The following is an 18,780-nucleotide window of genomic DNA, read 5'->3' as shown; positions in this document are numbered from 1 at the left end:
TTCAATAAAGATACTCTGCATTCTGCAATAAGACTTTAGGTGCTGCAGTTTTGTCAAAATCCGAGATTTTGAATAAAAACAATGGAATAGGCGTTTTATTATTACGATGGAAATAATAGTCGAACACGTATGCATAGTATAGCCTACGTGCACGGCGTGCGGGACCGGGATACACCCCGAGGATCGTACCCACAGTTCTGTGATCGTACCGTATTATTACCGCGGTAGTAACATGCACCCATGGGCGCTAGTACATGTAGTAAATTCCAATTTTCTATGCTTTACCTCACTTGTTCGGCTCAAAATTAAAAGGGGACATATCTGACAGTAAAAGCTTTCTTTTTATTGAAACTACATCCTCATCTATTTACACACAAATGTTATAATATGGCTTTAAGGAACAAGAGTCAATATGATTTATCATGCTGTTAAAAAACACATTATCCCAGGGATGCAAATTGTGCGGGAGCGGGGAGCACCGCTCCTAGGAAATGAGAGTCAAATTTGAGGAAATAATGCCATGAGAAGAAAAAAGAAAGAGAGGAAAAAGGAGGGAGAGAGAATTAAAAAAAAATAAGATAAGAGGTAGAGGGAAAAGAGGAAAGAAAAGAAGAAGAGTGAGGTACAAGATAATAGGGGAGGAATTTAACAGGAAAAAAAGAAGTTGGATGAAGACAGGTGGAAACAGGGCTCAAATCTGAGGAAATTTAGAGAGGCGACAATCATACCTGAGGAAATTTATAGAGAGGCAGCAATGAGGATTTTCTGGGAACAAAAGTCATGAAAGAATTCAGTGTACTTAGTATCAATACTTATGCCACTGAGAAGAGGACAAACTGGAAAATATTGAGGAAATTTAAAAAGAAGAACCATATAAAGCACTAAACAAGTTGTGCTCCTCTGAAAAAAAATGAAAGAGGAAAGGGGGTAAAGGAAAATAAAAGGGGAAAGGAGCCTCTGTCCGATCAAAATTGACCCCAAACTAGTGTAAAATACCAAATTTTTGCGCGCTACGCGCACACATTGTCATCATAAAGCCTTTTTTGGAAGCTCAAAGACCTAACATGCAGTCGCTCTAAAATTTCACGGTATGTTAACATTCTCATCTTTTGAAGTGCAGAATAAAGCTATTTTATGCATGGTATGATTGAGGAAATCTTGAGCCTAAAAACCTTGCTCCTGAGGAAGAAATCACAATTTGCACCCCTGCATTATCCTTTAACATAATTAATGAATTTACACAGAACATAAGTTGAGCGTAAATTCCAATAGGGTAAATAAAAACAAGCCCTCAAAAAGCATAAAAAGCTTATTTTCATTTTAACATGTAGGCCCTAATAACGTAAAGCAAACTATCTCAAAATTGACTGTTGACAATTCTCATCATGCATTTTGCATTATCAAATGGTGTAACTAGTGCTTATTAATATCATTGCATGGGTGATTAGCCGAAATATGTTAATACGGGAGTGGAGATGACCATGTTGCTAAAAACATAAGCACAATATCTGGTATGATGACTGATGGTGTTCATTTCATATTAGCTTTAGTTTGACTCGTGCCAGGATGCGTTTCGCTTTATCGAATCATTAACAAAGTACGTAATTTGCTTGTAGTTATTAATTAATTAAAGGAGTATTTCGTGATCCTAACATCCTCTATTTATGTCATTTTTCATTAGATATCCACAAAAAACACCTGTTCCCAAAATTTCAGTTGATTCCGATTTTGCGTTCGCGAGTTATGCATGATTATGTGTATTACACTGCTCCATAGACAAATGCGTCGTAATTTCGTTTTGGTGCACCAGATCAGAACGAAATTCAAATTTCACGATATCTTTGCAAAACGAATTAATCTGCAAGAAATATTTTGTACATAAACATTATGTAGCCAGAGGTTTCCAGTGATATAAAAATCTCAACTTTTTTTGAGAAAAGTGGGGGGTGGGGATGAGGCTGTGAATCACGAAATGCCCTTTTAAGTTATTTATTTATTTATTTATTTTTCAGTACTGAATGCTTGATATTTATTTTTCACTGGTAATATGCTATCTTCAGAACATAGGCTATATAGCTTTATTCAATTTAGGTACTTTGCAGTTAATTTGCAATTAATGGCCTTGGTAGTTTGCAATCAGATGAGGTATAGGTTATAGCTTTATAGTAATGTATTCTTTATTTCTGAAGTTTTCTATCTTTATTACAATTGATGACGCGTGTAGTTTGTTATCTTCAGAAGGTAATAGTTATATTGATGGTTTCCATAGTGTGCTGTCTGCAGAAGTTAATAGCTATGTTGCTATTGATGATTTACATAGTTTGCTGTCTTCAGAGGATAATAGCTTTGTTTGCATTGAATTGGTTTGAATGAGGAATACTACAGGAACCAGCGCCTTTTGTTAGAAGTCACACATGAGTAAAGTGGATAACCTCTATTCATGCAATTGGTAGTTTGTTATCTTCAGAAAATAATAGTTCTGTTGCAATTGATGACTAAGATACTTTTCTATCTTCAGAAGATATATACTGCGCCAATGAAGTATCCTTACACTTGGAAAATTTCAAAACTGAACAATATCGGGGTAAATTAGTTTTTAATAGATGCACTATCTATAATCCTGCACATTATGTGACACCACATTGAATCCAATGTGACCTCAAGAAGTAAAGTTACAAACAATTGAATAGACGAAGGTCCAGTTTTGAAAGTGACAAACTGGACAAGCGCAACTTGACCCTTTCTTCAATGAAGCGTTATTTAAAGCAGTTTTTATTTCAGTTTTTACTTCTCTGTACTTTTCAGAACTTTCATTTTATTTGCCAGTTCTTTTGTTTCCGTTTCCTTTTGTTCCTTTTGTTTTACTTTAATGCCAAACGCATACATTAGCCATTCACCACTCTCAAACCAGATGTCTAGTCTGTGGAGTTTTGAATAGGCCAGTTTGTCACTTATAAAAATGTACCTTCGTCCAATCAAATGCTCGTAACTTTGCTTCTTGAAGTCACATTGGATTCAATGTGGTGTCATAATGTGCAGGATTAGATAGTGCATCTATTAAATAAACAAATTTACCCCAATTTTGTTCAGTTTAGAAATTGTGATTATTTTTCCAAGTGTAAGGATACTTTATTGGCGCAGTATATAACAGCTATGTTGCAATTTACATAGTTTGCTATCTTCAGAAGATGTAGGCTTTAGCTTTACTGTAATTAATCACTTACCCGGGTCACTTACATACATGTAGTTTGCTGTCTTCAGAGGATGCGTATAGCTTTATTGTAATTGATTACTCGCGTAGTTTGATATCTTCATAAAATAACAGCTATGTTGCATGACGTGGGTAGTTTGCTACCTTCAGGAGATGGAGATTTGTCACACTGACTTGATCATTTGTATATTTGCTATCTTCAGAAGACGCAGCAGTCCTACCCGCTATATGTCTGAGTGACTTTGTTAGAAGATACAAAGCTTTGTTGCAGTAGTTTGCCATCTTACTGAATTTCCTAACATAGTATCTTCTGTGTTTGAACTAACAATTGAATATATCGTCAGAAAAAAAGCATCATTATTGTCAACTTAAACTTAAAGTTAGGTCATGTGAAAGTTATAATAGCTTCTATTCAAACAAAACAAAATGTATACCAAGAATAATTATGTAGAACAACGCAAGTACCTTAATGTAAATTACATTGAACAAAGCGCTGTGCAAGAATAAAGAGGAAATAATACTATATAACAACAATGCATCATGTCCTTGTGATAGGATAAAACCTCTGAGACAGGCTCAGCAGACCGTACGAATTATGCCACTTATGTTCTATAATAGCTTTCAGTGCCTGATTTATACAGCGCATTATGCATAAACGAAGTCACACTACTTCACGGTTCTGCATTCACCGATTAGCAAAAGAAGTCAACACTACTCTTTTCATCAGTGCCGAGCACCGTAAAAATGTACCATATGGAGCGGCCGGGTTGGAGAATGCTCTTCCCCCTCCTGGCCCTCACTTACTCATTCCTACCATCTTTTGGTCAAGATCTTGAATCTACCTGCAATAATGGTGACGGAAGCTTTCACGACTTTGTCTTCCAAGGGTTAGATGGCACCAAGATTGCACTGTCTCAGTTATCTGGTAAAGCCGTATTAGTAGTCAATGTGGCTACTTTCTGAGGTTATAGTCAGCAATATTTACAACTGAATGCACTACGTGAAGAATTGGACGGGAGTTTTGAGGTACTGGGAGTACCTTGTAACCAGTTTGGTCTACAGGAACCCGCTAAAAATCACGAATTACTCAACTGTATGAAATATGTTCGTCCTGGGAATGGATACGAACCAAATTTCATCGTGACTGCTAAGAATGAAGTCAATGGACCAGACGAACATCCTTTGTATACGTTTCTGAAGGTAAAGTTTGGTCGTGGGATGAATAAAAATTAAGAATAAGGGCCTAGTAGGGCTACAGACTCCGAGTATTCGACGTAAATATAACATGTTTAAATTCTAACTAAATGACGTAAAATCGATTATATATTTATGTAGAAAGTCTGGTGGAAATATATTCTTTCAACTTGGCCTCACAGTGATGTAGGGGACGAGCACGAGGAAGCCAATTTTTGACAATTATTGTAAAATCCCCCTATTTGACAGTCACCCTTCCCCCTCCCTCTGAGAAAAATCATGGCTATATATCATCTACATACACTGATTGTACTATTATAATGAGCCCAGATTGAAAAAATAGTTAGAATTGAAGGGTCACACATAAATGCATCTAGCTGTCGCCGCATCTATTGCCCTAATTATTGTGCGTGTAAATCCTGACTCGTTTGTAATCATTGTGAGCTGCAACCGCTATAATATATGTATAAAAGAAAAGAAAAAAAAACCGAAGAGCGGCATATAATTATACTTCATTGTTTAAAATGTGTGCCATATCAGTTCGGGGGCACTGCTAATTCAAAGACGTATCTGATATCAAATACTCTTGAAGCGTCATGTCACCTTATTTCAGAGACGTCTCATAAATCACATACTCCCTAGTTTCAAAACCCAGTCGCAAACGATGTAAGTAATTTTGATGAACGTGCCAGCACAGTGGGAATAATTTTGTGTATAGGCCTTATCAGGGTTGTAGCTAGCCCAAGTTGAGCATGTTGAGTGCCTGCTAATTTTACTATCCAATTCATGAATTGGATAGTAAAATTTTTTTTACCTCAAAACATTTGATTTTAGCCATTGCAATCTAAGTGTGTTCTGGGACCATTTGTCAGAATTTGCACAGATAGATATACTTTTTGCACAGGTAGATATTTGCTAAACATAGGAAAGCTTATTGTAATACACTCAGCTTCGTTCCGATGTGCTGCATCGAGTGCCGAACTGTCAACAAAGCTCGACGTATATGTGATATGTGACCGTACACCACGAATGAGCCGTAAATGTCCTCAATTGTATTCTGAGTTACAGTGTAAAATGGGCATGAAGGTCATATTCATAGGTACCTCAATTTGGTGCTACGTGTACCTCATTTAATGAGATACACGTAGCACCAAATTGAAATACCTATGAATATGACCTTCATGCCCATTTTACACTGTAACTCAGAATACAATTGAGGACATTTACGGCTCATTCGTGGTGTACGGTCACATATGTGAAATCACTGACCCGTCTTTGAAATCAGAGACGTCCGGTTATTACGAGTGCCCCCGAACTGATATTGCTAATATACATGTACATCCTGAGACTATTATAATAGTCTCAGTGTACATCTATATCTATCTGATTATGAGTGGGATATAACTGCAAATGTCATAAAGCTGTTGGATTTTACAATAAAATTATATATATGATGAAAGGATTACATAACACCAAACATGCTGGGAGCATCAATGTTAATAATAAGACAATAAATATAGGCTCTATCTAACTATAAATATTATCTACCAGCACAAAATTTTGATTAATTTTGATTTTTCATTTGGTGCATGTGATATACCGTATTATTTTATTCGAATATGATCAGGTGGTGGTCGCAATGCATTCTCTAAATTCAGTAAATTTTCATCGTCAACCGTGTAATTGAATGGGATAAATTTTAAAACGCTTGAAATATCACAAACAAATAGGCCTATGTTAATAAATAATATAAATACAAGCTAAAATCGTTGGGGTTCGATAATGAACCCCACAAAACTAACCGAGTATATGGAAAATGCTATACGGCCGGGCGGTTTCACAAGTTGCCGGCTCAATCATGCCACTCGCCGCCTGAATATGATGGGATAGTTTATTACTTGCCATAACTTAGCTGTATTATGTATATCATGCTATCACAAAATGGAATGCTTTTGTATCATTCTATCAAAGTCTGCCATTTGTAATGCAGTGTGCAACAAAATGGTATTTGCAATAACTTGTCGTATATGAGTACTAGTACTACTAGTAGGCCTATGTGTGCCGAATCCATTTCGTTTTTGTGAGGCACTGATTCTTCAAAATTGTTGTTGTTACTAATTTATATTAAAACTATTTGTAAGCCTTCTCCAAGAACCAATATCCCGTATTGTTCTTGAACAATTAACATTTTGTAACTTTTTGTTAATGTCATCTACCTTTGCACAGTATTCTGTGGGACCTGAGAGGACACCAGATGTCCTTCTGATATCAAATAATTTTGATTAAAAACAAAATCGATAATATAGGCTTAATAGTACAAATATTAATACAGGTCCCACAAACAATACTGTGCAAAGGTGGATGACCGAGCCTTAGCCTCAGATAATAATGCCTTAACTATAATACCATATGTCATATTTTTGATAAGTTTAGATAAAAATATAGCAGACAAAGTGCTATCATTTGTGTACAATCATGATACAGCACCGTTCATCATCATGCAGATAGTGAATTTGACACAGATACTAGTTGAGGGTAAGCAAGCAAACTTATTTCCATTAATGGGTCTCTGACGCAATGCAAGAATATCGCAAATTCAAGTAATTGACTTTTGTTACTGAAATGCTCCTCATTTTGCATTATAAAATGACATACTGCATAACCGATGAGCAGAGATAGGTATGCGCAGGGCCATATTCAGATAAAAATATAGCAGACAAAGTGCTTTAAAAGTGGATAGGCAAAGCCTATATAGGCCTATTATAGTTTGTTTGTTGGTCGTGGGTGCTTGTTTGTTGCAATTAATGACTGTGGTCATTTTGGTATCTTCAGAAGATATATGCCTACATGTAGCTTCATTGCATTGATAACTTTTTTTTTTTTTTTTTATTCCCTGTACTTAGATCTTTTGGTGGGAGAATAACATGTGTACAAATAATGGCCTATCCACCAAACCCCTTCAATGTAAATTCAATAGTTGGTATTCAATACATAGCCTCATAAAAAATATATTGGAATTGATGATTGTGATAATTTTCATAACGATAGCTTCGCTGCAATTTATGGACTTTGGTAGTTGCTATCTTCAGAAGATGTAGATGATTCGGGTGCATTGTTTGTTATCTTCAGCAGATATAGATGTACTTGTTATCTATTTTTCCAAACAGATAAATTTAGCCCACATCATTGGTAGCTTTCTGTCAGTATTAAAATTGATAGACTTTCATCTTGGGTATATAGTTAAATGTTTGATATTAAATATTTTCAATTTATTTATTTGCTTCTTTGCTCGTTCGTCCAATACTTCCATCCTTCCTTCCATCCATCCTTTCTTTCTTCCTTCCTTCCTTCCTTCCTTCCTTCCTTCCTTCCTTCCTTCCTTCCCTCCTTCCTTCCTTCCTTCCTTCCTTCATTCATTCATTCATTCATTCCCATTCATTCATTCATTCATTCATTCATTCATTCATTCATTCATTCATTCATTCATTCATTCATTCACTCATTCATTCATTCATTCATTCATTCATTCATTCATTCATTCATTCATTCATTCATTCATTCATTCATTCTTGCAATAATTTATACCGATGTATTTTCATGTGGTGTATCCTATAAATATACTGTTATAATAAACTTAAAAGGGCATTTCGTGATCCACAGCATCATTCCCATCAATTTTCATAACTGGTGCAGATATCATGTTTTGGAATGTAAACAACTGTATCTTAATGTAAACCACCTTATCTTACTTTGGTGATATGCTGAGTAAGTTAACCTGGGTTAACCTTTCAATGCACTGGCATTGTTCTCCCAAAGGTGCCCAGGTGGCACAAGGCCAACATTAAAATACACAAGATACAACATATAAAAATACAGAAGGAACAATAATTATACATAGTAAAAAACTAGCACACAGATTTAGAAAGGTAATCGGCAAAAAAAGTGGGTCAGGCGGGACAGCCGGAGCAGACTTCCCGCCACATACAGGCCGCAGGACCCCAACCCCGACCAAGGCACTGGTAGGGCCCAGGCTGGTCAGGGAGCAGGGAGGCAGCAACAGTAATTGATCCTCTCCAAGCCCCTAGCCAGTCACAGTCTCCAACAGCACCCCATCCAGGAGAAAGGTCCAGCGATCCACATGCGCCAAGGACACCACCCGGCTGTCCGTCCATACCCGAACGCCCATATATTGCCCTGAGAAAGACACTATAAAATACACATTAAAATACATTGCTATAAAAGACAATATTGCACTAGTGCCGAACTATGAGCAAGTCCATTCGTGTTAGCAGAAGGTCCATACTTCCACCCACCGAGTCAGGGGTCCCCTCCCAGTCGGGCAAACGCCCATGGCCCAGTAACCATCGCCCCAGGTAAGCCACATTGGAAACTAGGCCTCCAGGGCGAAAAGCGACAACGCCAAGACCATCAGCTATACCCGGGCAAGAACCGCAAACCCTCTCAACAACACCGACACCCAGAGCAGACTGTAGCAAGGGTCTTAGGTCAACATAAATGGACACACCCATAGTAAGGCCACATGAGAGGGATGCATGTTGAAGAACAGTTGCATAGTACATAATCACATAATTAATTAAGTCAGATTTTTCATTGCACCTTTAAACAGTTTTGTAGTGAGAGGAACCGGGAATTTACTAGTGATGTTGAGTTTGTTCCAGGACACTGATCCTCTGTATCTGAAAGTTCTTTTTCCTGACTCAGTCCTTGGTTTTGGAGGGACAGGATTACCCTGCTTGTTTCCCCTTGTTTGATAGGTGGAGTAGTCATTGATTTTGTGAAATATATTGCACAGGTATACGGGAGCTTTTTAGCAATACATGTATACACCATGACATTGAGATGTCTAGCCAGTCTTGTATCTATAGGTCAGTCCACCCTAGACATCCTAACATATCTTTGGTGGGGAAACGCCTGTTGACTTTGGTTTTACCAGCTCTATTTTGGAGCTTATTGTTCAGATGTTTTTTAGCAGCATTACCCCACACCAGGTATGGAAGAATTAATGATTGGTACATTGTGTTCAGGGTGTCCTCTTTCAAGAAATACCTGGTTCTGTATAAAACCCCTATTTTTCTATTCACTGAGTTTCTGACATGATTAAGGTGGCCTTCCCAAGAGAGAGTGGGATCCAGATAAACACCAAGGTACTTGAAGAGTTTGACCTCTTCAGGACATAATCTTGGATTTTAACTTCAAATTTGTCAGGGTTCTTTGCACGTTTGATGTTACTTCCAAAAAGCATGGCTTTTGGTTTTTTTGACATTAAGGGTGAGTTTGTTCTTATGTAACCATTTGGTCACCTTGTACATTTCCTGAGTTAATGTTGTAGCAACCTGAGATACACTTTGATTTTTAGTAAAAATTGCTGTGTCATCAGCATAGAGACACACCTTAGCCTTGTCCCTGTTTATATGGGATGGAAGATCATTAACATAAAGGCTAAACAACAGGGGTCCCAGGATAGATCCCTGAGGTGAGGCACGCCAAAGAGAACAGGAAGCATATCAGATTGCTCGTCATTGATTTTACAAATTTGAAAACGATCACTCTGGTAGGATTACATCATTTTGACCCAGTATTATTGGTGGGTTATATAAATATGCCCGTTTTTAGAGAGACATGAAAAGGCTTGGAGCTTCCAAGAAAGGCTGTGACATTTTCACTATTTGTTTTGGCATGTCGAAAGGGGGTGGACGAAGTTTTTAATGGCACGTCGAAAGTGGGGCAAGCAAGCGAGTTTGGGCATACCATTTTGGGCACACCATTTTGAGCATGGAAGTGCCATTCCTACATAAACGAAGTACCGATGTTGCTCATACCGATATTCTCCTGAATTGGGACGTCGCGGACACTAATGCATGAAATATACACTCTCATTACGCATTAACCATGCAGGGTGTCCCAAAAAAAGAGGCCCCCCATTGCGCCCTTTTTTCTCCTATTTCTGAAAAATTGATCAAAAGTATTTTGGTATGTAAAAAACCGTGAGTCGTTAAGCTTTAATAAACCAAAACAATTATATCAATCGGCTCACAACTTTTGAAGATATGCTCTTTTAAAGAAATGTACCTGTTTTTCCCTCTGTCCACGGGGACGGTTTAGCTACTTTAAAGATTGAAAAAGAGTACACATACCATGCATGAATATTAAACATTCCTCAATTATAACTTTATAAAATAACTTTATTTATGGAATGGGCTTTACCGGTGGGCAATGGATTTTGTTAATAGTGTCATTAATTTGTGGGTAAAATGGATGCCGAATGGGACTTCTTTTGCTTTACTTCCAATTACTTATTTTTTCTTGGTTATTTATGCCTTTTTGTTTTATCATGTTTCTTACTTTCTTACATTGTTGTTTCTTGCTTTCTTTCTTTTTTAAAATTTATTTACAACATAAGTCATTTCTCTTTTTAGGATAAAAGGTAGCCCTAAAAGGCTGTTTGGTTTGTCTTTGGTTCTTCTGAAGTGCTGCTCTGCCCTCTACCTGGTTGCCTCCTTGGCGAATACAGGTTTCAGTCCTGATCCTCATTGCGTTGCGTACCATCCTTGTGCGCCGGATATTACTTGTGAATGCATTCCCGGGATGCATTCAGTAAAACGTTTGCGAAGATCTTGGATTTTGCCACAAAGAAAAAAATCAAGTGGTGGTGTGAGGTCTGGTGATCGTGCAGGCCACTCCACAGCATGAGCCTCTGTTTGCTATCCGTGGACAGAGTAAAAACGGGAACTTTTATTCAAAAGGGCATATCTTCAAAAGTTGTGAGCCGATTGAAACAATTGTTTTGGTTTATTAAAGCTAACGATTAAAGGTTTCTTTGCATACCAAAATATATTTAATCAACTTTTCAGAAATAGGAGAAAAAGAGGGCGCAATGAGGGGCCTCTTTTTTTTTTTTGGGACACCCTGTAGGATATAATATATGTATAAAATTTGACACTTGCGCTACCATAGTAACCGTCAAGTTTGATTTTTCGCATATCTCATCAATGCAGGTATTTTTACGTTGTAATGTTTTGTCAATCATCTACGTTTCAATGGTGTGGCAAGGGAATAGAAGTTCTTGCTACTAATTTTAAAACATAACTGACTGTTTATACGCTTTTCTCTATTAATTATTGCTTGCTTTATCATTGTGATGTGTTATGAAAACGGTCAGAGTGATTTTCAACATTTCCGCCGCGTTGGCAGCATCCGGGGGCAGTATATTGAAATAATGTGTTCAAAAATAGCAGTCGTGTTTTGCACGGCGTGCCAGATCGTGAAAAGTCTACTTTACTCGTAGCATGAGATATCACCATCACACGAGGGCCGGGCCGGAACCTGACCCTAAACGACACGCTATGTTTGTTTTTATTGTTTTGTTTATTATTATGAGATATATTGAGAAATTATCAAACTACTTCTCTTGATATTTAGGCTTAGGGCCTATATTCCATTTCTCGACCTTTTCCAGTAGGGCCTAAATAATTTTATTATAATATCATACCGAAATTATAAATTATTTCAAAACAAGCTTTGCGAACATATCGTGGCAATAATAAAAGTCAATAATTTCTTTTGGCATAGGACCTACTATTATACTGACTTTTTACAAAAGAATTTCCATTTTATGTTTTCACTGACATAACATATTTGATAGCAGTTGATGGGGAAGACGTACTAGAGCCAGAGGTACAGATAAAAGAGGGATAGAGAAAAGAGGGATAGAGAAAAGAGGGAGAAGATGTGAGCTAACGAGGACAAAAAAAGAGGCGACCGAGGAGTAGGGGAGACAACGAAGAAGAAGCTGATTAAAATGAATTTGAATGAAACGACTGACCAAACTTTGATAAATTAGGAAGTTGGTCAAATTGTTCCCAATAAAAATTCGGAAGTTGGTGATCCACAAATTGCATTCATTTTACGAACCGCGAAAGACGGTCGACGGGTGACCTCTAGTATCAATTGATGAGTAAAATAATTTTTATCAAAATTAGTCCGGGAAGATTAGTACAGAGTATAATACAAGATGGTGCATGTCAAATGATTTAACCTCGTTCTGTGTTAAGCAGCTTGTGCGACATTAATATCATTATTATTTTCCGAAACAAAGAGTCAAATGTTTTAATAAGCCATAATATTGTTATCTGAACAATATATTAGTGATAGGAAATGTGGGCATGAGGATATGCGGCTGATGAGATAAATTGTATTTTCATGCTTTTATGAGGATGTGTTGCAAAATAGCAGACGCAAGTTTCTCAAAATATCTGGATAATGTGTCAATTTGTTATGATTTTTTTTTGCAAAATTTGCAAGCCTTTACCAAAATATTGGTGTTGTTTTTGTTTTCTTTTCCAATTATCTCTTATTGGGAAAAAAATCCGCGCTATTTCTCAGTTTTTATTAGCAGTCCTCAATGAAAGCTCCTTTTCTCACTCAATTTAACATACAAATGGGTAGGCCTATCTATACTGCAAACCAATTTGTGCTGATATGTATCAAGACAATGTTTTAGCTGTCAAGCGTGCGGAGAAACTTCCGACTAAGGTCCCTAGTATAAGCTAGCTTACATAATAATATACAGTGAAGATTCGCCTAATGGCGCATATGGGTTCCCTTGACATAACTGGAATTTTAGGCACAAACCTATAGTGCCCTCATCGTAATAATGACACCAGCAAAGCACGTAGGGGAGAGCGGGGAGTGTTCGCCCTATTTTTTTCTGACCAGCCTAGCGATGTCAATTTTAAGGTTAGGGATTACCTGATTAGCCCATGTGAAAGCCCTATGTCTTAGCTATATAAGACCACAATCCCAGAACTATAGGCCTTACAATAGCAACAGGATAGAGCAAACAAAAAAGTTTTTGCAAAGTGGCGAACTTGCCCCATATTGGGGCAGGTTCGCCCATATGGTGGGGTAAGTTCACCCTAATCACAAAAAAGGTTTAAACATTGCATAACAATAACATATTCAATGCAAACATTTAGCAAGAGTAAACAGGGCATTCATTCTCTTCTGGGGTGTCACTAAATTTGTTTGCAGGGGTCGGTTCAGGGTAAAATGTAGGGGTCCAAAGTGAGCTTAAACATATCATGTTTACAACTTTGGGGAGATTATGGATTAGGACATAAACGGTGGTATGAGTAATACTGATACCACATAACTTTAAAAAACATGCTTTTCAGTAGTTTTACCTTGTTTAATGGTATAATTATCGATATTTTGCATAATACGCTGATGGGGCAGGTCCGCCCTCCAGGTTGGGGTAAGTCCGCCCGGGGAAGCTATAGGGCGAACATGCCCCATCCTCAAAAGGGCGAACGTGCCCCTAGTGCACATTTTTATATTTTCTTCAGGGTATGAAAAATACAAATCGAATAAGGAGTTTTTAACTGCATTAAATCTTTGACAAATCCCATATGTTCCCAATACAGATATCCTTTAAAACCATCTGTATTATGTATCAATGATATTACAACATTATGAATGCAAGAAAAAATTACGTTTTGGTGTAATTTTTTTGTTTTGGCTGCAGTTCGATGAACACGTCCATATATGTCGGGTAGTTAATATGAGAAGTTTATAATGACCTATGTCACCTAATTTTGCCATCACCAAATTCCCAGATAGCCGTAGTGCTGAGAAACAAGGGGTGGGCGAACCTGCCCCTAGGGCGAACACTCCCCGCTCTCCCCTACCCTTTAATAAATTCTTGTTGGGATTTTCAGAGGGACCTCTCTATTTTTACATGAAATTTTACCTTAAGGCATGTAAGGCAAAGGAGCCACTGCGCGCTAGTAGGCGAATATTTACGATATTATGAGCCTCATAATTACTTGATATCATGGGCCAGAACTGTTACAGTATGTGATAATAGCGATACCGCCCATCAATAGTATCGCCAGGTTATGTGTATCAATAAACGCCCAAGACTAATTGGGTACCAAGATGTCGGACTACAGTATAAACCACGTTTGCCAGAGCTCCTGATTTACTTATAGATTATAACGAATAGGCTATCGTTACATGGTGTCATGAAGTGGTTTCTGACACTGTAGGTACCCCCGTCCGCAATGATTTGCATCCGACCGCCGTGGGTGTAGAAGAAAGCAAGAAATGACAGCTTTAAAAAAAAAAGCGAGCGTGGACGTAAAATATGAAGATACAGAACTTTCATCGCATTCGGATCACGGAATTTGCCGATGATTGGCCGAAAGTTAAATGGTGACGGACTATGATTACCGTACCGCTAATTGCCTACGGGCTTGAAAAGCCACAGTATCGCGAGAAAGTGACTGACTAAAGAAATCGGCGACATGGAAGAAGAAATACTTCAAGAACTTTGAAGAATTACAGCATGAGGAACACTCATTTGTGATTAAACAAGAAGAAAGGCCAAGCACTAAACATGCAATGATGGCCAGCAGAATTTGCAAAACGCAATGAAAAGAAAGCGAACACTCAACAATGACTGAGCTGAACATAAACTGATAAAGCAGCAAGAAGATGCAGACTGACATGACTGAAATAGGCCTGAGCACTAAACATGCACGGTGGCCGGAATTATGACGAAGCAATGACTTTGAGTTGTGCATCATTCAGCAGAGATGGACTTTTATTGTAATTCACATGAACATGCTTATAATGTGCATGCTGCCATTAAAGCACTGTGTTTAAAATGTAGGAAGCCATTCAACATTGAACAGAATGTAAGCCATTCATCGTGCAACAGAAGATTGCAGCGATCAGGATGTAAGCCATTCGACCAGCGGGGGACAAGCCATTCGTCAAGCAGCGATGGACAGGCCGCTCGTTGGATGTGAATTAGCAGCAGACAAAGGTTTGCCAATTGAAGCAGCACACAAGTCATCGACAACCACAAGTCATCAGATGCAAGAGACTTTAAGAATTCTTCGAATGCAGATTAAAATCAAGAATATGAAACGTAAAAACAGTATTTAAAAGTATATGAAATGCAGTTTGGGAAAATAAGGCTTGCTAATGAAAAGCAATTCGTTTTGGAAAATAAGGCTTGCTAATGAAAAGCAACGTACAATGTATAAGGCAGTTTTGAGAAAATAATAATGCTTGTTAATGAAAAGCAGCATTAAAGCATATAAAAGCAAAAGAAGCAGAACTTTGTATGAACAAATAGCAGGAAGAGTGAACAATCAACCAAATAAGCTGGACATTGAACACCGAACAATGAACACTCAGATTTTCAATGACTTTATTAAAAAAGTTTCCTAATAAAAGAAGGAAGACTTGGAACATTAACAATAACATTTGATTTTCAAATCTTTCAATGATCAGAAATACAATCAGTGTTTTGGTAAACTGTTTTATAGGCCAGTTAAGAGTTCCAAAACAATACAAATTTAAAATGATTGTCGTAAGATTCCATTCTGATCAGCAATTTAATAACTGTTTATTTACACTCCCGATATAAGCATTGTGAAACATCATTTTGCATGGACAATAATTATCTAAAATGACATTGGAAAGTATTCCTTTAGAAAGGGAGATGTTACAATATGTTATTAGCCATTCAATTATTTTCCTTTTATAAAGAAAGGGAGATGTTACAGTATGTGATAATAGCGATACCGCCCATCAATAGTATCGCCAGGTTATGTGTATCAATAAACGCCCAAGACTAATTGGGTACCAAGATGTCGGACTACAGTATAAACCACGTTTGCCAGAGCTCCTGATTTACTTATAGATTATAACGAATAGGCTATCGTTACAAGAACGACGCTCAGAAATTCTGACTTAGGCTCTACGTACTTGCGTCCTATTATAGCACGCATCCATATGACTTGGAATCAGGGGCATAGCCAGCTTTTTTGGTCGGGGGGGGGGGGCAAAATAAAATTTCGGGGGCACGGATGGAAAAAAAAGCAGATGAATCATACAATGCATAGAGACTGTGTGTTTTCGAGTTTCCAAAAAAGGCTCTATTGGGACGATATGCGTGCAAAAGTTTGGTATTTTACACTATTTTCGCCCATTGAGGATGGAAAGGGCTTTATCTTTTCAATGTGCGCGCGTATCTCGGCAAAATGTTGTATTTTACTATTTTCACTATTTTGGCCCATGATCGGGCTGATTCTTTTCCTTTGCCCTCTGATTTTCTCTTTCATTTTTTGTTTTTTTTCTTTCATTTTTGTCAGACGCCCTGGAAAATAATTATAGAACATGTTTTTTCAATATTCTTTTCTTATTCTTTTTGTCTTTTTCAGAGTCGTTGTCCACCAGTAAAGGATACAATTGGCAACCCAGACAATTTCTACTGGTCACCAATCAAAAACGGTGACATCACTTGGAATTTCAACAAATTCCTCATCCACCCCAATGGCCAACCATACAAGAGGTAGGACTGGTATTTGAAGCCGGTGTTATAACTTGGCTACACTGAACATGACAGTTTATCCACGATATACATGACTTGTATTATAGGTCTACAAATTTTTATTAGGCCTATTTAAATGCCGCCAATCAAGAGGCTGGTAGCAAGGCGGGAGAGCTTGTTATGTGCATGGAGATGTGTTCACTGTTGAACCTGAAACTTATAGACAGTGGGAGCGGTCACTGAATTTTAGCGTTCAATATAGGAGGTGTGATAAGTGTAGGCCTATCAATTTGTGTAGAAAGAGGAATTGGTTTTGGGCGCTGGGAAGTGGTTTGCGCGCTGTGTATTTAGAATCGAGGGTGGGGTGAACACTATGGCATGTTTTGATAGGCTACTATGTAATTATGTATCGGTCCATTATTAATGGACCGACCATTATCCATGCCGGACCGAACCGAGACTGCGGGACAGTCTAAGACAGTGGCGGCGAAAGCATTAAAATTTATAGGGGACGGGGTCTGTTGGGGGACAAGCATATGTTGTTTCGGTTTTACCCGGGGGTTTTACTGACACCTATTTTTTGCGCGCCAATTTCTGACCATGAGGTGTGTGGGCCAGTGTGCGCATTTTTACCATATTGGGGCCCAAAACACGAGTGTTTCTAGCCCCGCCCCCCCGGCTTCTATGCAAATAGAAATTCTGTGGCTGAAGGTAAAAGGCAGCAAAATTGAACAATTCCGTATCAGTGTCTGGGCATCATAAATGAAACATTACTTTTGCTCTTTCGTCCAGTAAACATGGTTAAGGGTAGCCTATACGATGTTTTGTTGGTCGAAGCAGCAAAAAAAATGTAGTTCACAGCATCTTGCGAATGGTAGTGAGCTTTAGCAAAAATTGCATTGCTCAATTCATAGCGAGCGTGTAGAAGAATTCAAATATCACAGATATACTTTTGTAGGTCCTGCGGTTCTTGAGTTATGTTGTAAAGAGTACATAACTCATTAACAACAATTAATTAAGCAAGTTTTCAAAGTATATGATTTGTAGAATGAACTTTTACAAAACACCAAAGTGTTATTTTTCAATAATATATTGATTCAGATAATGAAAATTGATTTTTTTTGGCTGCTTCGACCAACAATATCTCGTATAGGCCCTACCCTTAAAGTAGGCCTATAGATCCTTATAGTTTCTAATTAATAAACAGTGTAGTATTTATATATAACAGCCGTATTTTATTCTCATCCAATCCCAATACAGATACGACTCTGCAGTAGAACCGCCTGCCATCGAGGACGACATTCGTGAAATATTAGGCCTACCCCCGGTAGGCCTACATGTAGCAGAGGCGGAACAAAATGACTTGACTGTACGTGGACAATTCAAGCGACTCTTTGGCCAATTCCAGGATGGATTCTACAACAAGGAATAATAAACAAAGACTATTATATTTACTTACTAATATTATTTAAGGGCTGGGGTATGAACGTTTGGACAGTATTTATTGTGGGACATTAGAGCACATCAGACATATCGAATTGCATTCTGAATACGAAGAATGTCATTCTGATATCAAATAATTTTGATTTTTTGAAATTCGCAATTTAATACACATTTTATGGCAAATCATTAAAATTGATATTTTTGATATTTAACAGTACTTGAAGTAAACTTTATAAATCTGATGATTTATACTTAAAATGTATGTAGGTGGGATGAAAAGCCGACGATCAATTGAAAATTTTGACCTTTCGTATTGAAGATATGGATTTTTACCTAAAAATTAGGTCTTTTTGGGAAAAAAATCCATATCTTCAATATGAAAGGTCAAAATTTTCAATTGACCGTCGGCTTTTCTTCCCTGCTACATACACTTTAAGAATATGTCATTAGATTTATATAATTTACTTCGAGGACTGTTATATATCAAAATTTGAAAAATATCAAATTTTATAATTTGTCATAAAATTTGTATTATATTGTGATTTTCAAAAATGAAAATTATTTGATA

General features: G+C 37.5%; 1 protein-coding gene across 1 annotated transcript in view; it reads left to right on the top strand.

Annotated features, from left to right (window-relative positions):
- Nucleotides 1-18,386, top strand: part of LOC140166910 (glutathione peroxidase-like) — a 33,885-nt gene extending 15,499 nt beyond the window's left edge. Inside the window, exons 3-4 of the mRNA XM_072190395.1 lie at nt 16,660-16,790; nt 18,030-18,386. Coding sequence (XP_072046496.1) covers nt 16,660-16,790; nt 18,030-18,201 — 303 coding nt within the window. The 3' untranslated portion in view covers nt 18,202-18,386. The remainder of the gene's footprint in view (nt 1-16,659; nt 16,791-18,029) is intronic.
- Nucleotides 18,387-18,780: the final 394 nt, after the last annotated feature.

Source organism: Amphiura filiformis, chromosome 12 (assembly GCF_039555335.1).
Source record: "Amphiura filiformis chromosome 12, Afil_fr2py, whole genome shotgun sequence".
Lineage (NCBI taxonomy): Eukaryota > Metazoa > Echinodermata > Ophiuroidea > Amphilepidida > Amphiuridae > Amphiura > Amphiura filiformis.
Note: the sequence above shows the minus strand (reverse complement) of the source record. Positions and strands in the feature narration are given on the sequence as shown.